Source organism: Sus scrofa, chromosome 8, assembly GCF_054392235.1.
Source record: "Sus scrofa isolate SSC_HxYL_T2T_F1_AM1 chromosome 8, Sscrofa_HxYL_maternal_Yorkshire_Landrace_v2.0, whole genome shotgun sequence".
Taxonomy (NCBI): domain Eukaryota; kingdom Metazoa; phylum Chordata; class Mammalia; order Artiodactyla; family Suidae; genus Sus; species Sus scrofa.
The window spans coordinates 19,026,952-19,041,254 of record NC_139390.1 but is presented as its reverse complement, the minus strand read 5'-3'; the positions used below and the strand labels follow the sequence as shown (position 1 = coordinate 19,041,254).

Below are 14,303 nucleotides of genomic sequence, written 5' to 3'. Positions count from 1 at the left end.
TATGTGGCAGATAAGCATTACCTATTTGTAGAACGAACCAACGTGGGGCATTTAGGAGTACAAAGGTCCACTGTTGTACACTCTTTTCTCGTTTTAAACAAAATAAATTTCTGTAAAATTAGAAAGCACATAACATTTTGATACTGACTTCCATTATGAATTAGATGTTCTTATAAAAGCATTTCTCTATATGGATGTAGTTGAAAACTTGTGAAAAGAAGTAGTGGAGATGGTGATTACGTGTTGTATGTGACAGGTACTGGACTTCTGGGAGTAGAGCTTTCTCCTTGACAAATACTCCTCTTCCAGAAGTACTTTTCTTACCCCCTAAGGGTTTTGGAATTGTTGTTTTTAGGGGTGTTCTGTCATCTTTTTGGAATCTGAGAATTTCTTTTATGTGATAGTTCTTCTGTTTGTGATGTTTAGGGTTTGACTTAAACATTTTCAGCTACTTTTAGATGATGCCAAGGCCCATGCTTGCGTGCATTGTGCTTAGCGTGAGTGAAAATCCGCCTGTTTTGAGAACAAGCTGCGGGAACATGTAGCTCAGCTGGTGAATGGATCTGTAGGCAGCCCAGCTCTGCTTTTTACAGGGACTTTGTTCATTATTAATCATTGGGAAATATTTTGTAGGAGAAATTTTATGTTCTAGTTTTATGAATTGGTTGATTCTATCTCAGATGTCAGGAAGTAACTCGCTGTGTATCATTCAGAACTTTGTTCTTTTCCTTTTATCTAGATAGTGTATCATGGAATAAACTGGGCACCGGACAAGAATAGGATTATAGCTGCAAGGTATTATCATATTCCTATAGGAGCCCTGCTGGCTAATGTTATTTAACCTGAAAACTCTTGTAGTAAACTAGTATTTTTATGAATGTCTGTTGTGTGCCACAAACTCTGCTAGGTTCATTATATTCATTATTTCATGTACTGCTCAGAGCAAGTTTATGAAGTAGGTATCATCCCCATTTTACAGATGAAACTGAGGCTGGGAGAAGTTAAGTACTTATCCAAGGAACGCCTATAAATGCCAGAACTGCCACTGAAACCCAAGTCTGTGTGATGCTAAAGCCTCTGTCATACCCCTCTTCCCATTGCTTCCAGTTACGTATCCACGGTTGAGGAAGTGTTTCCCTGCTCTGTGCTGGGCATTTGAGCCATAAAAATGATAATGCCATGACCTCCAGTCTTACCTAGTGGAGGTATGTCAGACTGCAAAGGCTCCAGTGTCTTCACTGGTTTAATTTAATAATTCTTTGTATAGAATTTACTTAGAACAGAGACTGTCTACAGTAGTAATCCTCAAAGTATAAAAATGCTCGTTTGAGAACTCTATCGTTGGAAGAGAATAGAAGTTTGCTTTTTAACAACTTCACTCAACAGGCAAGTCTTTTTGTTGAAAAATGTGGATGTCCTCCATAAACCATAATTGCATATATGTAGCATAAATATTGTTTTTTTATTGGATTTGTTGCAGAAGTAAGGGCCTCTTTTGTTTAAATGGACTTGCTTTTGAACTGTGAAAATTTAATCGTGATAGTTTATTGGTTCAGCTCTGGAGAAGCTGAGGCAAAGCTATTTTGCTCCAGCCAGAGCTATTTATATACCATCACCGAGAGCTCCTTTTTATATTTTTGGTGTTATTGCGTACTAAAAAAGGAGTGTTAAAAGAAAACTTAGGATTTTTTTTTTTTTATTCTCTGCCCTTATTCACCACAATGATATTTTTAGAGGTTATTTCATCTAGCTATATCTCTTCCACAAAGGCTTTATCTTTTTCACAGTAGAGGCAGACAAGAACTCAGCTGGAAGCCATTCCTTCTCAAGCCTTTTTTGAAGGGTGAAAGGATCAAAGAGAATGGAACTCTGTGTGCGACTTGAACTTTGGCCTTAGCCCCTTCCTGTTCAGTGCATCTTGCTTCATGGAGGGGAGAAGTGATGTGAAGTTTAATGGAAGAGGCCTTTAAGAAGAGTGGTGAAAACTAAAGAAACTGTTTCTTTGAGTTGCTCTATGCAAAAAGAAAGATCAGTCTCAGATGGTCATCCTCACTTCAGGTTTGATTCCAGAGGAGACCATTATAATTCTGGTTAGCTTTACTTTAAGAAGAGTGCTCTGCTGCTGAACAGGACAGGCAGATAATCATTCACTGTTGCAAATATCTGCTGAATTGGACAAGTGCAGAAGAGGAATGATAGCAGAATGGTTGCTTTAGTGGGTGGAATCTGTTAGCTGAAACTTGGAGAACATCAGACATAATTTTATACGATGTCCTGTAACAAGACTAAGTTTGGAAACTTAGTAAATTTGCAGCCCTAAAAGTAGAGTCGTTAAATCTCAACAAAAGCGTCAGATTTCAAGCCTAGATTATGGGGCCTCTGCAAAAGAGTTTGAAAGCAGTGCTTTAGCCTGTGAGGCAGGGAGTATGCCTGGATCCTTTGGGCTAGTCACATCCTAGGTAGCAGCAGCTCATATTTAGTGCTATTATCTTCACATGGGGACATCCCTGTGTGTAGATGCATACATTACAGTCCGTTGTCCATCCATCCTTACATGTTACTGAAATACCAGAGACTACTTGTTATGTTTCCTTTTTGGTTTGTTACTCACCCTGTGAGACATGTCATAATAATATATGAAGTTCTCTTTTATCCTGAAACTTGAAACAGTGTGTTTCAAAAGACATGATTACATAAGACCCCTTTCTTTAAAATTTAGTGAATTATGCACATCTTTGGGTTACGGGAAGGGATAGGCTGGATGTTGGGCTTCTCACGACAGCAAATCAATTTGCAAAAGGCCGTATGATAGATAATGCTTAATATTCAACTTCTCTTCCATTAACATCTTGAACTACGGTGTAAAGTTTTGTATTTTCATTCTAGAAATACAGCTGACATTAGCATTCAGGTATGGAGTTCAGTTTATCTCTAGCGAAGAGTCTTTTAAAATTAAGTTAAATACAGCACAAAAGACATAGAAAATCAATAATATTTCATTTCTTTTAAGTAAGACCTTTCTATATACATTTGCTTGGGGTGCTTATAAATTTCTCCCTTTACAGAAGTATTTTATAATAAATGTCAGTTATAGATTTAACTGTAGTGAAAAAAAATAGTGCAGGTTCTGAAGTACCTTTAATATATCAGATTAAAAAACTGCTTAGCTAAGTATTAGTGTAGGGAATAATGGTACAGTCTCTTAAACAGTATTTTTAAAATTCAGTGATATTAATGGGAGAACATCTAGGACCTTAATATGTGAGATACCATAGGATTCAGTACATTGCGCTTTGATATATTTTAAGCTTCTTTGCTCATTGGATTACCTCTCATAACCTTTTATATAGAGTAGTGGTACTAAAATATGTGCAGGTAGATGTAAACTTGACTCGCAAATATATATTCTTTTTTGTTTAATTACTTCCATACTAGTGATATGTGATTTAATTACTTTAGTTATGTTTATAGTCCTAATGGTAGCTACAATTCTAGTGGCATTACAAGTGATTGATGGAACTGGTTAGAGCTTATTTGTTAAAGTATTAGAAATTGAACATTAGGAAAATCTGTTTTTTAATAGCCACATATGCATTAGTAAATTTAAAAGCACCTTCTGGGGTGTTACTAAGGAAACTTTTCTTTTTCTTTCTCAGAAATAGCTAAGTACAAATTAAGGAGGAATTAACTCCTCATCAGATTCCTCTTGCTCTGCAAGTATGACTACATTGGTGATTACTGTGGCAGACATACTATATAAAATAATATTTTAAAATGGCCCTCACGATTGAAATAAGTTTTTTGTTGTTACGGGGGGCGGGGGGGGCGGCAAAAGAGTCTGTAAAAGGCATTTTCTGGGTATCAGATTTGTTTCTGATTATGAGAGGTTGAATTTGAGAGTAAGGGAGAATTAGACAGATGCAGATTAATTTGGTGTATTATATAATGACGAAGAATCAACAAAATTAATAACTAACGTGACTCTTTTTTTCTTTTTTAAACAACACAGAGAATTTAAATTAGTGACCTAGTTACTCTACAGTAGATGAAAATGTATAAATGAAGCCTAGAAATTCTGTTCTTCATTAACACTGTAGTATGGTACTGCAAAGACTCTGAATTGTTCCAGTCGCAGGAAACTGTTAAAATTTCATTTGATTATCTTACTGTTTCACCTTCTGAAGTTAACGTCAGAATGTTAGTTTAAGAAAGAGGGGACAGGAAATCTTTACATGTCCAGGAAAAGATACCTACTCTTTTTTTTGTTTCTGCAAACGGTGATAACACTGGCCTCCTTAAACATTTCTGTACACTTTTTTTTAATGACAAAAGACATTTCATGTAATAGTACATTTACCTATAGTTTTGTTGGGTATAATAAATGTGGTTAACTTTTTGAATATAAGAAGAATCAGTATATTTTAGTGACCTAAGATTTCATAATTCTGCATGCTGAAAATTGACCTTATAAAATACCCCCCGAATTTTAGAATGACTGCGTATAGAGGGTTTTTAGGTCATGATATAGAATGTACTGTGTTGACAGGGATGAAAATGTTTGTGGTCTTAAGGAGACTCATTAATAATTCATCAACCTGGTAGGAATTTTCCCCTACTTTTAATCTCTACCTAACAAAAGATGGAGTTAGTCATCTACCACGTGCTTTGGACATGAAAAAGCTACTCTGGGTCCCAGTGTGGGATCAGACCATCCAATTCTTACTTTAGAGAAAACTGAAGCTGCTTATGCGGCCTTTGAAGCTGAAGTATCATTTCATCTTGTCTCCACGTGGGTACTCTTTTGGCCCTTGGCTCTTTAGTGCATCATTAGAGTTTATGTATTTTGACTGTGGCTGGAGGAGGTCAGTGCAGATGGGTTTGTTCATCTGCAGACTTACTTGGGGAGATTTTTCATTTCAGCACTTTTTAAAGTGCTTACTAGGAGAAGAAAGTGTAATTTTAGGTCAAACAGTTGCCAACTTAATATTTATTTGTAGTTTCATTAAATTCGCACATACATGTGCATGTGCACATGAGATGTTATATCTGTAAAATGTGTGGGTTTTTTTTTACTATTAGATATACAGCATTTTTCAGAGTAGGAATACAATTTTTAGTTGCTGTATTATTTTAATGGAGTTGAGGGAATTGTTAATTTTAAGTTTATAGTATTTAAAGGAAATAAATACATTTTTAAACTACTTCTTCCCTAAGTCACTTACACACTAAAAGCCTGGCACATTTTTCTTGGTGTTGGGAAAACAGTGGTGAAGAACACATAAAGCCCCTGCTTTCAAGGAGTTTTTCCATTCTGTAGGTAGTCATAGGTAATGTTTATTTAAGCAAATAAAAGGTCATTTTAGACTGTAATAAGTGTCGTGAAGGAACCAAAATAGGTAATGAAGTTGGGAGAGTCAGAGAGCTACTTTAATTAGGGCAGTAGTGAAGAAAGGTCTCCTTAGACTGAGACAAAAGGGACCACTCATGGGATGATCTGGGAGAAGGGCTTTCCAAGTCCAGGGAAGCAGGCACAAAGGTTTTGACATGTTCAGGGATTGGAAAGGAGGCTGATGTGGCTGGCGTGGAGGAAGGGAAGAGAATGCCAGTTGCTGAGTTGGGTGTGTTGGCTGGGCTGGATCATGTGGGGGTTTATAGATGAAGAGTTTGGGGTTTCTTTAGTACTTACAGGAGGAGGAAGTTGTTGGGAAGGACATGATCTGATTTATGGTTTTGAAAGACCACTCTGCCCTCTGTCTGGAGAACAGATTGTGAGGGGCGGGAAAGTGGGCAGAGAAGTCATTTAGAATCTATTGCTGTGGTCCAGGGAAGAGGTTGATGGCTGCTTGGACTAGAGTGGTAGCCCTGGAGGTTCTGAAAAGAGAATGGGTTTGTGATAGATACATGATGGCTCCCCAAGCAGGAAATGTGCTGGTTCTTTACCTTTAAATCCTCTGGTTTCTGATAATTCTGGCAGCTTTATATCTTACTATATTGTAGCAAAGGAAAGAATTGCTCCTAGGGCATATGGATGAGTTAATTTACAGCATAGACTGTATACCACTCAGGTTTGTCTTACCAAATCTGGCAAGTTGCAGTGAGTATTTATTTGATTTTCTTTAAATGTAACATTTTGTTGTTTCAGGAAATGTTTTCATATTTGTCCAACCAACTAAAGAAGCTATCAGAAGCCTACAATGAAAGACTGTTGCATACACCTCACAATCCCATATCTTTAGGTAATTTTTTTCTTAAAAAAAAAAAAAAAATAGTACTTCTGAAACCATCCCCAGTGGGAAGCTGGTATTTCTAGAAAGAGTATGAATTCTTTCTGGTTACAGTGATGTTCATTAACAGTTCTAATTTGTAAGTTTAAAAAATTTACTTAGCCTTTATAAGTGCTTTCATATATTTCTAAGATAAAACCTATACACCAGGATTCAAATCTCTATTAAATGTTATAATGAATATGTGGAAAATAATACTTTTTTTTAACTCCTGCTTCTCACCAAAAGAAATTAGTCACTAATAAGAACTCTATATAAATATTTAAAAATGCCTACGTGTTAACAAAATACCATAACATTGGATATTAAGATATTCTTATAATTTAATGCTATTATTATTATTTGATATTCTTATAATTTTTTTTAAGATTTAAAACATTTGTTGGACATAAATATATTACATATACACTACAGATACAGTTAGGTATTACATATAGCATAGCATTTGCAAAATCTATACATTCAAATTGATATGGCAGTTTTAATACAATGTATATGAAATAGTCTAAAATTTATAATACAGGAAAACATATGATTTTTTTTTTTTTCTCCTAAAGTTGAAAAGTTTGGAATGTATGTCCAACAGTGAGGTAAAACATTTTGTCTTTCAATTTAAAGAATTGTGCAAGGATAACATTCAAACACATTCAGTTATGCACTTTTCAATTTTGACAGGAATACTGAATTACTGTAGCCAACAAAACATGGTTAGAAAACGCCAACTTTTCAAGTTGATAAGAACAAGGCATGTAATATGCAAAAAAAAAAAAATTATAAAAAGTTTTCTTTTGAAACAATTTGATGACAAAGGGCATTTTGCTTCACATGACTGGAATTTCTTGTGCCAGGGAAGATGATATTCTTATAATTTTAATGCTATTATTATTTAGAGAAATCTGTATAATTTCATTTTGTCATGTAGTACAAGAGCTACTAAGCAGGATTATATGAATGTTAACTTTTATTTATACATTGAAGTTTCATAATCACTCCTTTTAATCTGTGAAGATAGATAATGTATTTCATATTTTATGAATATCTGAGGAAAGTAAGAAAATAATCATTTGTAACTGAAGCCTTTTTTAGGAATGGGCTTCCTTGGAAAACTATTCGGCCACTGATAGATAATAACATCACCCCAGTCAGTCCTTTGTTGGTTTATAGTCTACGTAGATGCTATGGGAGGAGATGGGGTGTGGTTTGAATTCCGGTTCTGCCATGTGCTGGCCTCCAGCTTCCTCTTCCCTGTAAGGAGAGGGAATGGTCCTGCACATACAAAGTTGTTAAAAATGGTTGCGATTGTATGTGTGAAGTGTCTGGTGTGGTAAGTCAGTCCTCAGGAAATGGGAGCTAATAGTGGTTGTATGACTAGAATAGAGTTTACCCACAGAACCTCAGATAATTTCCTTTCCATATGCAGAAGTTGATCTTACTAAAGTCTTAAATATGTGCTGAAAATATATCCCACATTCTCACTTTACGAGTTCCAGGAACATGGTTGAACCAGCTACCATATTGATTATGTCACTGTTCTCTTTATTTATTGGAAAATTCACTCTTTGGAAGAGCTGTATGGAAATTCTGAGTATGTTAGTTATAGTAATCCTTACTATATATAGTAATCCTTACTATAATTTACTAAGTACATTAAAGTGAAATGGTGCCACTTGACACTGGACAAAAAGTGATGTCTCCATGAAATAAGCCAGTTACAAGAAGACAGATGCTCTTTGATTCCACCTGTATGAGATACGTGGAGTATTCAGAGTGTGGTGGTGGTTGCCAGGGAGAGGGGAGAATAGGGAGTAATTGTTTAATGCCTATCAAATTTCAGTTTTACAAGACAGAAAGGATGGCGAGAGGGGTGGGTAGTGGTGATGGTCGTCCCATCGTTGAATGTATTTAAAACCACTGAACTGTATGCCTAACAATGGGTATGATGGCAAATTTGATGTTTATGTGTTTTAACACAATTTTGAAAAGTAATGCCTTTATGATTAAGTGTTTTTTTCTTGAGTGGTTTTGTGCCGGTGAAGCACTGGAATGCTTTTTTCTTTTTCAGCCATGACACTTAAAACGCTAGATAAACACTGTGATAGAGCTGTCACTCAGCTTGGCTCCATGCTTTTTACCAGACAAGTTTCTGGAGCCAGGTAAGTACGTTTAAAAAAGGATTGGATTTATTTCGCTTTTCAAAATTAACTCTAATGAGGTAGTTTTCCTTAACAATAGTCCCCCACATACATTCTGAACTACTCTTGAGAATTCATCGTGGAGGGAAAGAATAATTCGGTAGAGAATCTGTGTAAGGCTCTTACACATCCACCTGTGGTGTGTCAGATAGTTGCAGAAAGATATGAATCTGGTTTATTTTAATATATATACAAAAACAAAGTTCATTGCCCCTCTGTACAAATTTTTGTCTTTATTTTCCTTTGTTAGATGGTCTTCAGTGGTCACATTATGGTGTTGGAAATACAAGTCATCTTCATTACTAAGTTTAAGCAAAAATGTTTTTAAGGAAAAATTACCCTAAACTAAAAAAAAAAACAAACAAAAAAAACCCTATGCAGTTCTTAAGTACTACCTTTGAGAAGTATACTGTTTGCTTTTATATGTATACAGCTTGAAATGAATTTCATTTTTCATTTTATATCTGATAAGGTCAGAGAAAAATGAAAGGAAGTATCTTGCTCTACGTACCTTCTTTACATGCTTCTACTAAACAATTTTTGACAAGAGGTTAAAAGATTTCACATCAACAGACAATTAAAAAAAAAACACCTTAGATTGCATTGTCAAATTATTACTTGAGGTGGTATATGGCCATTAATCAGTGGTTTGACTTAAAACTTTAAATATTCCATTAATGTGTGTATATGTGAAGTCAGCTTCCATATTTGGTATAAAAACAAATAATTTTCTTTTTACCTTTTTGAAGGTGTAAAGGTGTTTATGACTCCTAGAGTTTGGGTGATATGCTGTTAACGTAACTGGACATATTAAATTGGTAAATCTTTTCCCTTTCAGGGTTGTGCCTCTCGGGTCTGTGCAAACTGTGAGTGGCTACACTTTCAGAGGCTTTATGTCACATACAAATAATTACCCTTGTGCTTACCTCAATGCTGCATCAGCCATTGGAATGAAGATGCAGGATGTGGACTTGTTCATAAAGAGACTTGACAAGTGCTTAAAGACAGTAAGAAAAGAACAAGATGAAGAGAGCAAGGTATCTGGAGCTGACAATTATGACAAAACTGAAGGTGTGGATATTGAAAACATGGCTTTAAAACTAGATAATGTACTTCTTGACACATATCATGATTCTTCTTGATGACATGTGAAGGGTTTCTTTTTGATAATTTGAAATAAATGATGAGGCTACAGTATAAGCTAGCAATTTAACTGTGAGACTTCAGATTTTTGAGTTGAGAATTTTGTGGAGAATATTGGTCAAGGAATAGAATGTGGTCTGAGCTAGCTATTGATGATGGTTACATTTTTTCTTCTTAGACCGCCTCAGCCATTACCATCCTAAACAGATTATAATATACAATTAGCATTTTTCTAATTGTTAAATATTTGCCAATTAAGCACTATGATTCAGATAATTCTTACTAATTTGGCAGTAAAATTACACATTACCTCTAACTGTCTTTGAAATATGTAGACTGCTTCCTTTGACTGTTCTCTGTCATTCATAAATGGCTTATGTTTCTGACCACACAGAATTTAGAAGGATCTCTAATGCTATTAATTACTAGATCTTTGTTGGTGTATGTAAGTCACAGTAAGTCTTTAAAATGGACATTTCCCGGGAATGCAGAGTCAAGGTGTAAGCTTTAATTTCACTCAATAGCAATTCTTAACTGGGGATGCTTTGCTTATATCTAGGCAACATCTAGGGATCTTTTTGATTGTCAAAACTAGTGGGGTGCTGTTAACATCTAGTGAGTGGAGGCCAGAGGTGCTGTTCAACATCCTGCAATGGACAAGACAGCTTCCCCAAACAAAGATTTACCCAGCCCCACATCTCAGTAGTGCGAGGCTGAGAAACACTGCTCTAAAGTAAACTCCACAAGGAAAGAGAAGTTTTCCATAGCAATTTTAGTCATTCAGTCATACTTCAAAGAAGATCCCTTTATAAATTGTACCAACTATACAGCATACAGATTCTTAAGTGATAACTGAAGTTGCTGGTTCTAAACATGTAATTATAAATTGTTTATGTGGCATGTGTGCATTTTTCCATTTGGGAAAGTGAAAACTTTATTCCAGTGTTTTTGCTTTAAGCAGTCTTTGTATATTCAGGTGTTTTGCACAGCCATCAAGAGTGGCCAACATGGGAATTCTGAGCATGTTTTTGCTGGGGAGGTAAAAATGATAAGTATGATGAACAGGTGTATTCCCTTCTCATTGCCCATATGCTTACTTTCTGAACCCCAAATTCCAGACGTACTGGCCATAACGATTATTTTTGTTGTTAATTTTAAGAAATAGATTGATGTCTCATAGCCTAAGGAATTAGTGAAGTTTCTGAAGGCACTGAACTGTCAAAGCTGTAATTCTCAAGACATGCTCTTGTGGAGCATTTATTCCTAAGAGCTGCTCTTGGATATAAAAAGTTCCGTGGACAAATATACTTTGGGCACTTTGCAGACCTGCCTATTGGGCCTATTAAAGGCACTAAGAATTCCTTCTAATCCAGTTTGAAAGTATCCTTATCCAAAGATGGAACCGGTTTTTTAAAAAATTAAATGCTTTTTGACATCCCATTGAACATACTTTTGAAGACACTGTGGTGGAGAATGCCATCTTGATTTCTGGATTGTGCTTTTTCTGTATTGATTTGGCATCGTGAACTGTGTTAAACGTCAGCTCAGACAGCTGCCACTCCCACAAGTAAGTTAGACTATTAGGCAGGAGCTTGGCAACCCTGGAAGTCTACCGTGTGGAGATAAAGTACTTAATTATAAATATGGTAAAGGTTACTTTTAGATGATTGTATCTTTGGGGTTCAGATATTTGAAGTATCTGGGGTTTTTAAACAGCTATATACTTTCAGAAAAAGTATATCCTGGGTTAAAAAGTCGTATAAGGTTTTTTTATGTGAATTTGGGACTGAACTGTAGCACCGATAAAGCTGGAGTTGCTGTAGACCCTCTTGAGTCCGCGAAAGAGAAGGGAGGGCTTTTGCAGATGTAGACGCTGGCAGTGCAGCGTGGCCCACCAAGCACATCGGCCAAGACTGTTTGATAGAACAAGTGATCTGTATTGTGCGATCACCATTTAGCTTAAGAGAGGCCAGAGCCAAGAGACTGGCAAATGTTTTCTCATCTGTAGTGTATCAGCAGTTCTTGGGTTTCAGCTGCTGAATAGATAATGATTCTAATTGAAGATAAATTACATGAACCCACATGTGAGTGATAGATATGTTATAACATTTCATTCCTGGTGCATAAAATCAGCTGCAGTTTTTAATTATCAGCCCTTTCTTTTAAGAGGTTTTGGAATTCCAGTTCTGTTCCTACTGGTTTAAATTTAACCTTGAGGTCATAGAAGAAAGAGAATTTCTGAGGAGATGCTGTGGGTTCTGCATATTTAGACTTTCCTTTGTCCCTAACCCAGCGTCTTTTGACTTGCTGTCTCTCATTTCCACATAGCGGTATAAAAAAGTCTGTGCATACAGTTCCTTAACTTGCTAGCGACGATTGGTAAGCCTTAGTTGTCCCCTCACTGTGGTCGAGGGGCAACAGATGATATCTTTTGCAGTCACTCCCTGAGATGACCTCTTCTATATGATCCAGCTGCCTTTCTTAAGACTATCAGGTAGCATTTTGAAGTTTGGTTTTTAAAGTCATTGGGCTGTGGTAGTCTGTCCAAAAAAGAAAGCTGAAGAACGTGAAATAGTCTTTGGGTCCCTACCCCCAACGAGTTACTGATACACACAGCAGGGAAAGGTATTTTAAATCTGATTCTCAATTTGGCTCTTAATTTCTCTGCTGCCAAATGCTCCCTCTACCAGAGAGTGATATGTGATACTGGCCTTAGGAACTCTGTGTTCAACTATAAATCTTTTTATTTAACTTTTTGCTTTAGTTGACAGCTTGACTGAATATGAATTATTGAATACAGTTGTGCTCAGCCAATAGGCCCTTGATAAACAGAATGGTAAGTTTAAATATAAATACAAAATAAATTTTTTCTAACACTTTGCCCTTTAACTACCATAAGAAGAACTGTCATTGAAGCCTAAGCTCCAGGATGTGCTTTTATTTTTACACTATATGGCTGTGATAGGTTTTAGTAAAATTAAAATTAAACAGATAATTTTTTAGCCAGTGCTGTTTTTTTAATACTGAATTAGTAAGCCATTGTGAGCTAAATTCTTGTGTTCTTTCGTAGAAGAAAATAGCCGACCATTAACAATAGCAGCAAAACCTGATGAGTCTCATTGAGTATACACTCAGAAAATGTTTTGAATACTTATCCATTTTGGTGCAAATAAAAGTTGGGTTTTCTGTCCCCCACTATCTAAGATGTACTAATTTCCACCAAGCCTTAAACAGGTTTGTCATGTTTTGCATTCATGAAGCTGACCGTATTTTGTAACTAAGTTTGTATACACAGAAGTGTGATCATTTCAGAAGTTTGGTACCCTCTGAATGATCTGATAAAAACAATTGAATGTACAGTTAACAGTAAACAGCATTCCTGTAAACAGTTTTTGTCCTTGCCCTTCACATTGTGTTGATCATTTGTTACTTACAGCCACCCTTACTGTGCAGGTCTAAGACTTAGCCACTGCATCTTTTTGTGCCTTCCTTTGACTTTCTTTTTGGCCGTTAGCACAGGTACCCATATAAGATGCTGAGGTCAAGGCTAATGAATATGTCTTTATAGTATCTCACCTAATGTTCTACAATTCAGTCTGAGGCCTTAAGCAAAATCTGAAAATGTTTATATGGTCTTGTTTTTATCAAGTTGTGTCAACTTGGACTTTTAGAGAAATGTGAAGAAAGTCTATATTTAAATGTATAATTGTGGAGGATTTTAGCTCTTAGAATTGAAACCGATGTCAGCCTGCTAACCTATATGTTTTATCAAAAGAAAGAGATGCTTCCAAAAATATTTTTGGTGTAGGGTATTTAAAATAAAGCTGAATTGTGTAATTTATTATGTGAAATAAATTTGTAATGAATCATTGACAGTACATTGTTATTTTACCTAATGATTGCTGCAGATAGTCTGAAGGTACAGATAACTAACGGACTAAATTACTTGTCCATTTTTTGATTCCATCATCAATATCAACTTGCTTAGAAATCAGCAAGAAAAGGTGTACTTTATGAGAATCATGAGTCATGGGAGCAGAGGCTGTAATATTTAAAAGAAAAGAAAGCCAGAATTCTGTTGTGGTACAGTCAGAAACAAATCTCACTCGTATTCATAAGGATGCAGGTTCCATCTCTGGCCTTGTTCAGTGCGTGAAGGATCTAGGGTTGCCATGAGCTGTGATGTAGGTCGCAGACGTGGCTCAGATCCTGTGTAGCTGTGGTGCAGGCCGGCAGCTGTAGCTCTCATCGACCCCTAGCCTGGGAGCTTCCGTATGTCACAGGTGCAGCCCTAAAAAGAAAAAAAAGAAAAAAAAACAACAACAAAGAATTTATTGACTATAGAAAGTTGGGGGCTTAGAGATATTTAATCTTTTCTAAAAGAAACACCTTAATTACAAATATCATTTCCTTCTTTAGCAGATTTCAGTTTTAAATTGCACTGTTTGAATTTCGCAGGTAGTTCTCATTTGATTTGGAATTAGATCTTTGCACTGAAACTTACCTTGTGAATTCACATATTTAACCTCTTCTGAATCTCACTTTCTATGTGAAATAAGTACAATCTTAGAAGATGGAGGGTTAAATGCGGTAATATATAAAGTGACTAAGTCAGTGCCTAAAACATGGTACCTGCTGTTAATAACTGCTGTAATGTTCTGCACAAAGCTGTAATGTACCAGTT

At 35.9% G+C, this 14,303-nt stretch overlaps 1 protein-coding gene across 8 annotated transcripts in view; it reads left to right on the top strand.

Moving 5' to 3' along the window:
* The window catches only part of SEPSECS (Sep (O-phosphoserine) tRNA:Sec (selenocysteine) tRNA synthase), a 63,802-nt gene extending 50,312 nt beyond the window's left edge, over positions 1-13,490 (top strand). For all 8 annotated transcript variants that reach the window (XM_084971675.1, XM_013978560.3, XM_084971674.1 and 5 more), the window contains 3 exons: positions 6,143-6,236; positions 8,347-8,437; positions 9,315-13,490. In XM_084971675.1, the coding sequence (XP_084827801.1) occupies positions 6,143-6,236; positions 8,347-8,437; positions 9,315-9,618 (489 nt within the window). In that variant the 3' untranslated portion in view covers positions 9,619-13,490. The remainder of the gene's footprint in view (positions 1-6,142; positions 6,237-8,346; positions 8,438-9,314) is intronic.
* The last annotated feature ends 813 nt before the right edge of the window (positions 13,491-14,303 follow it).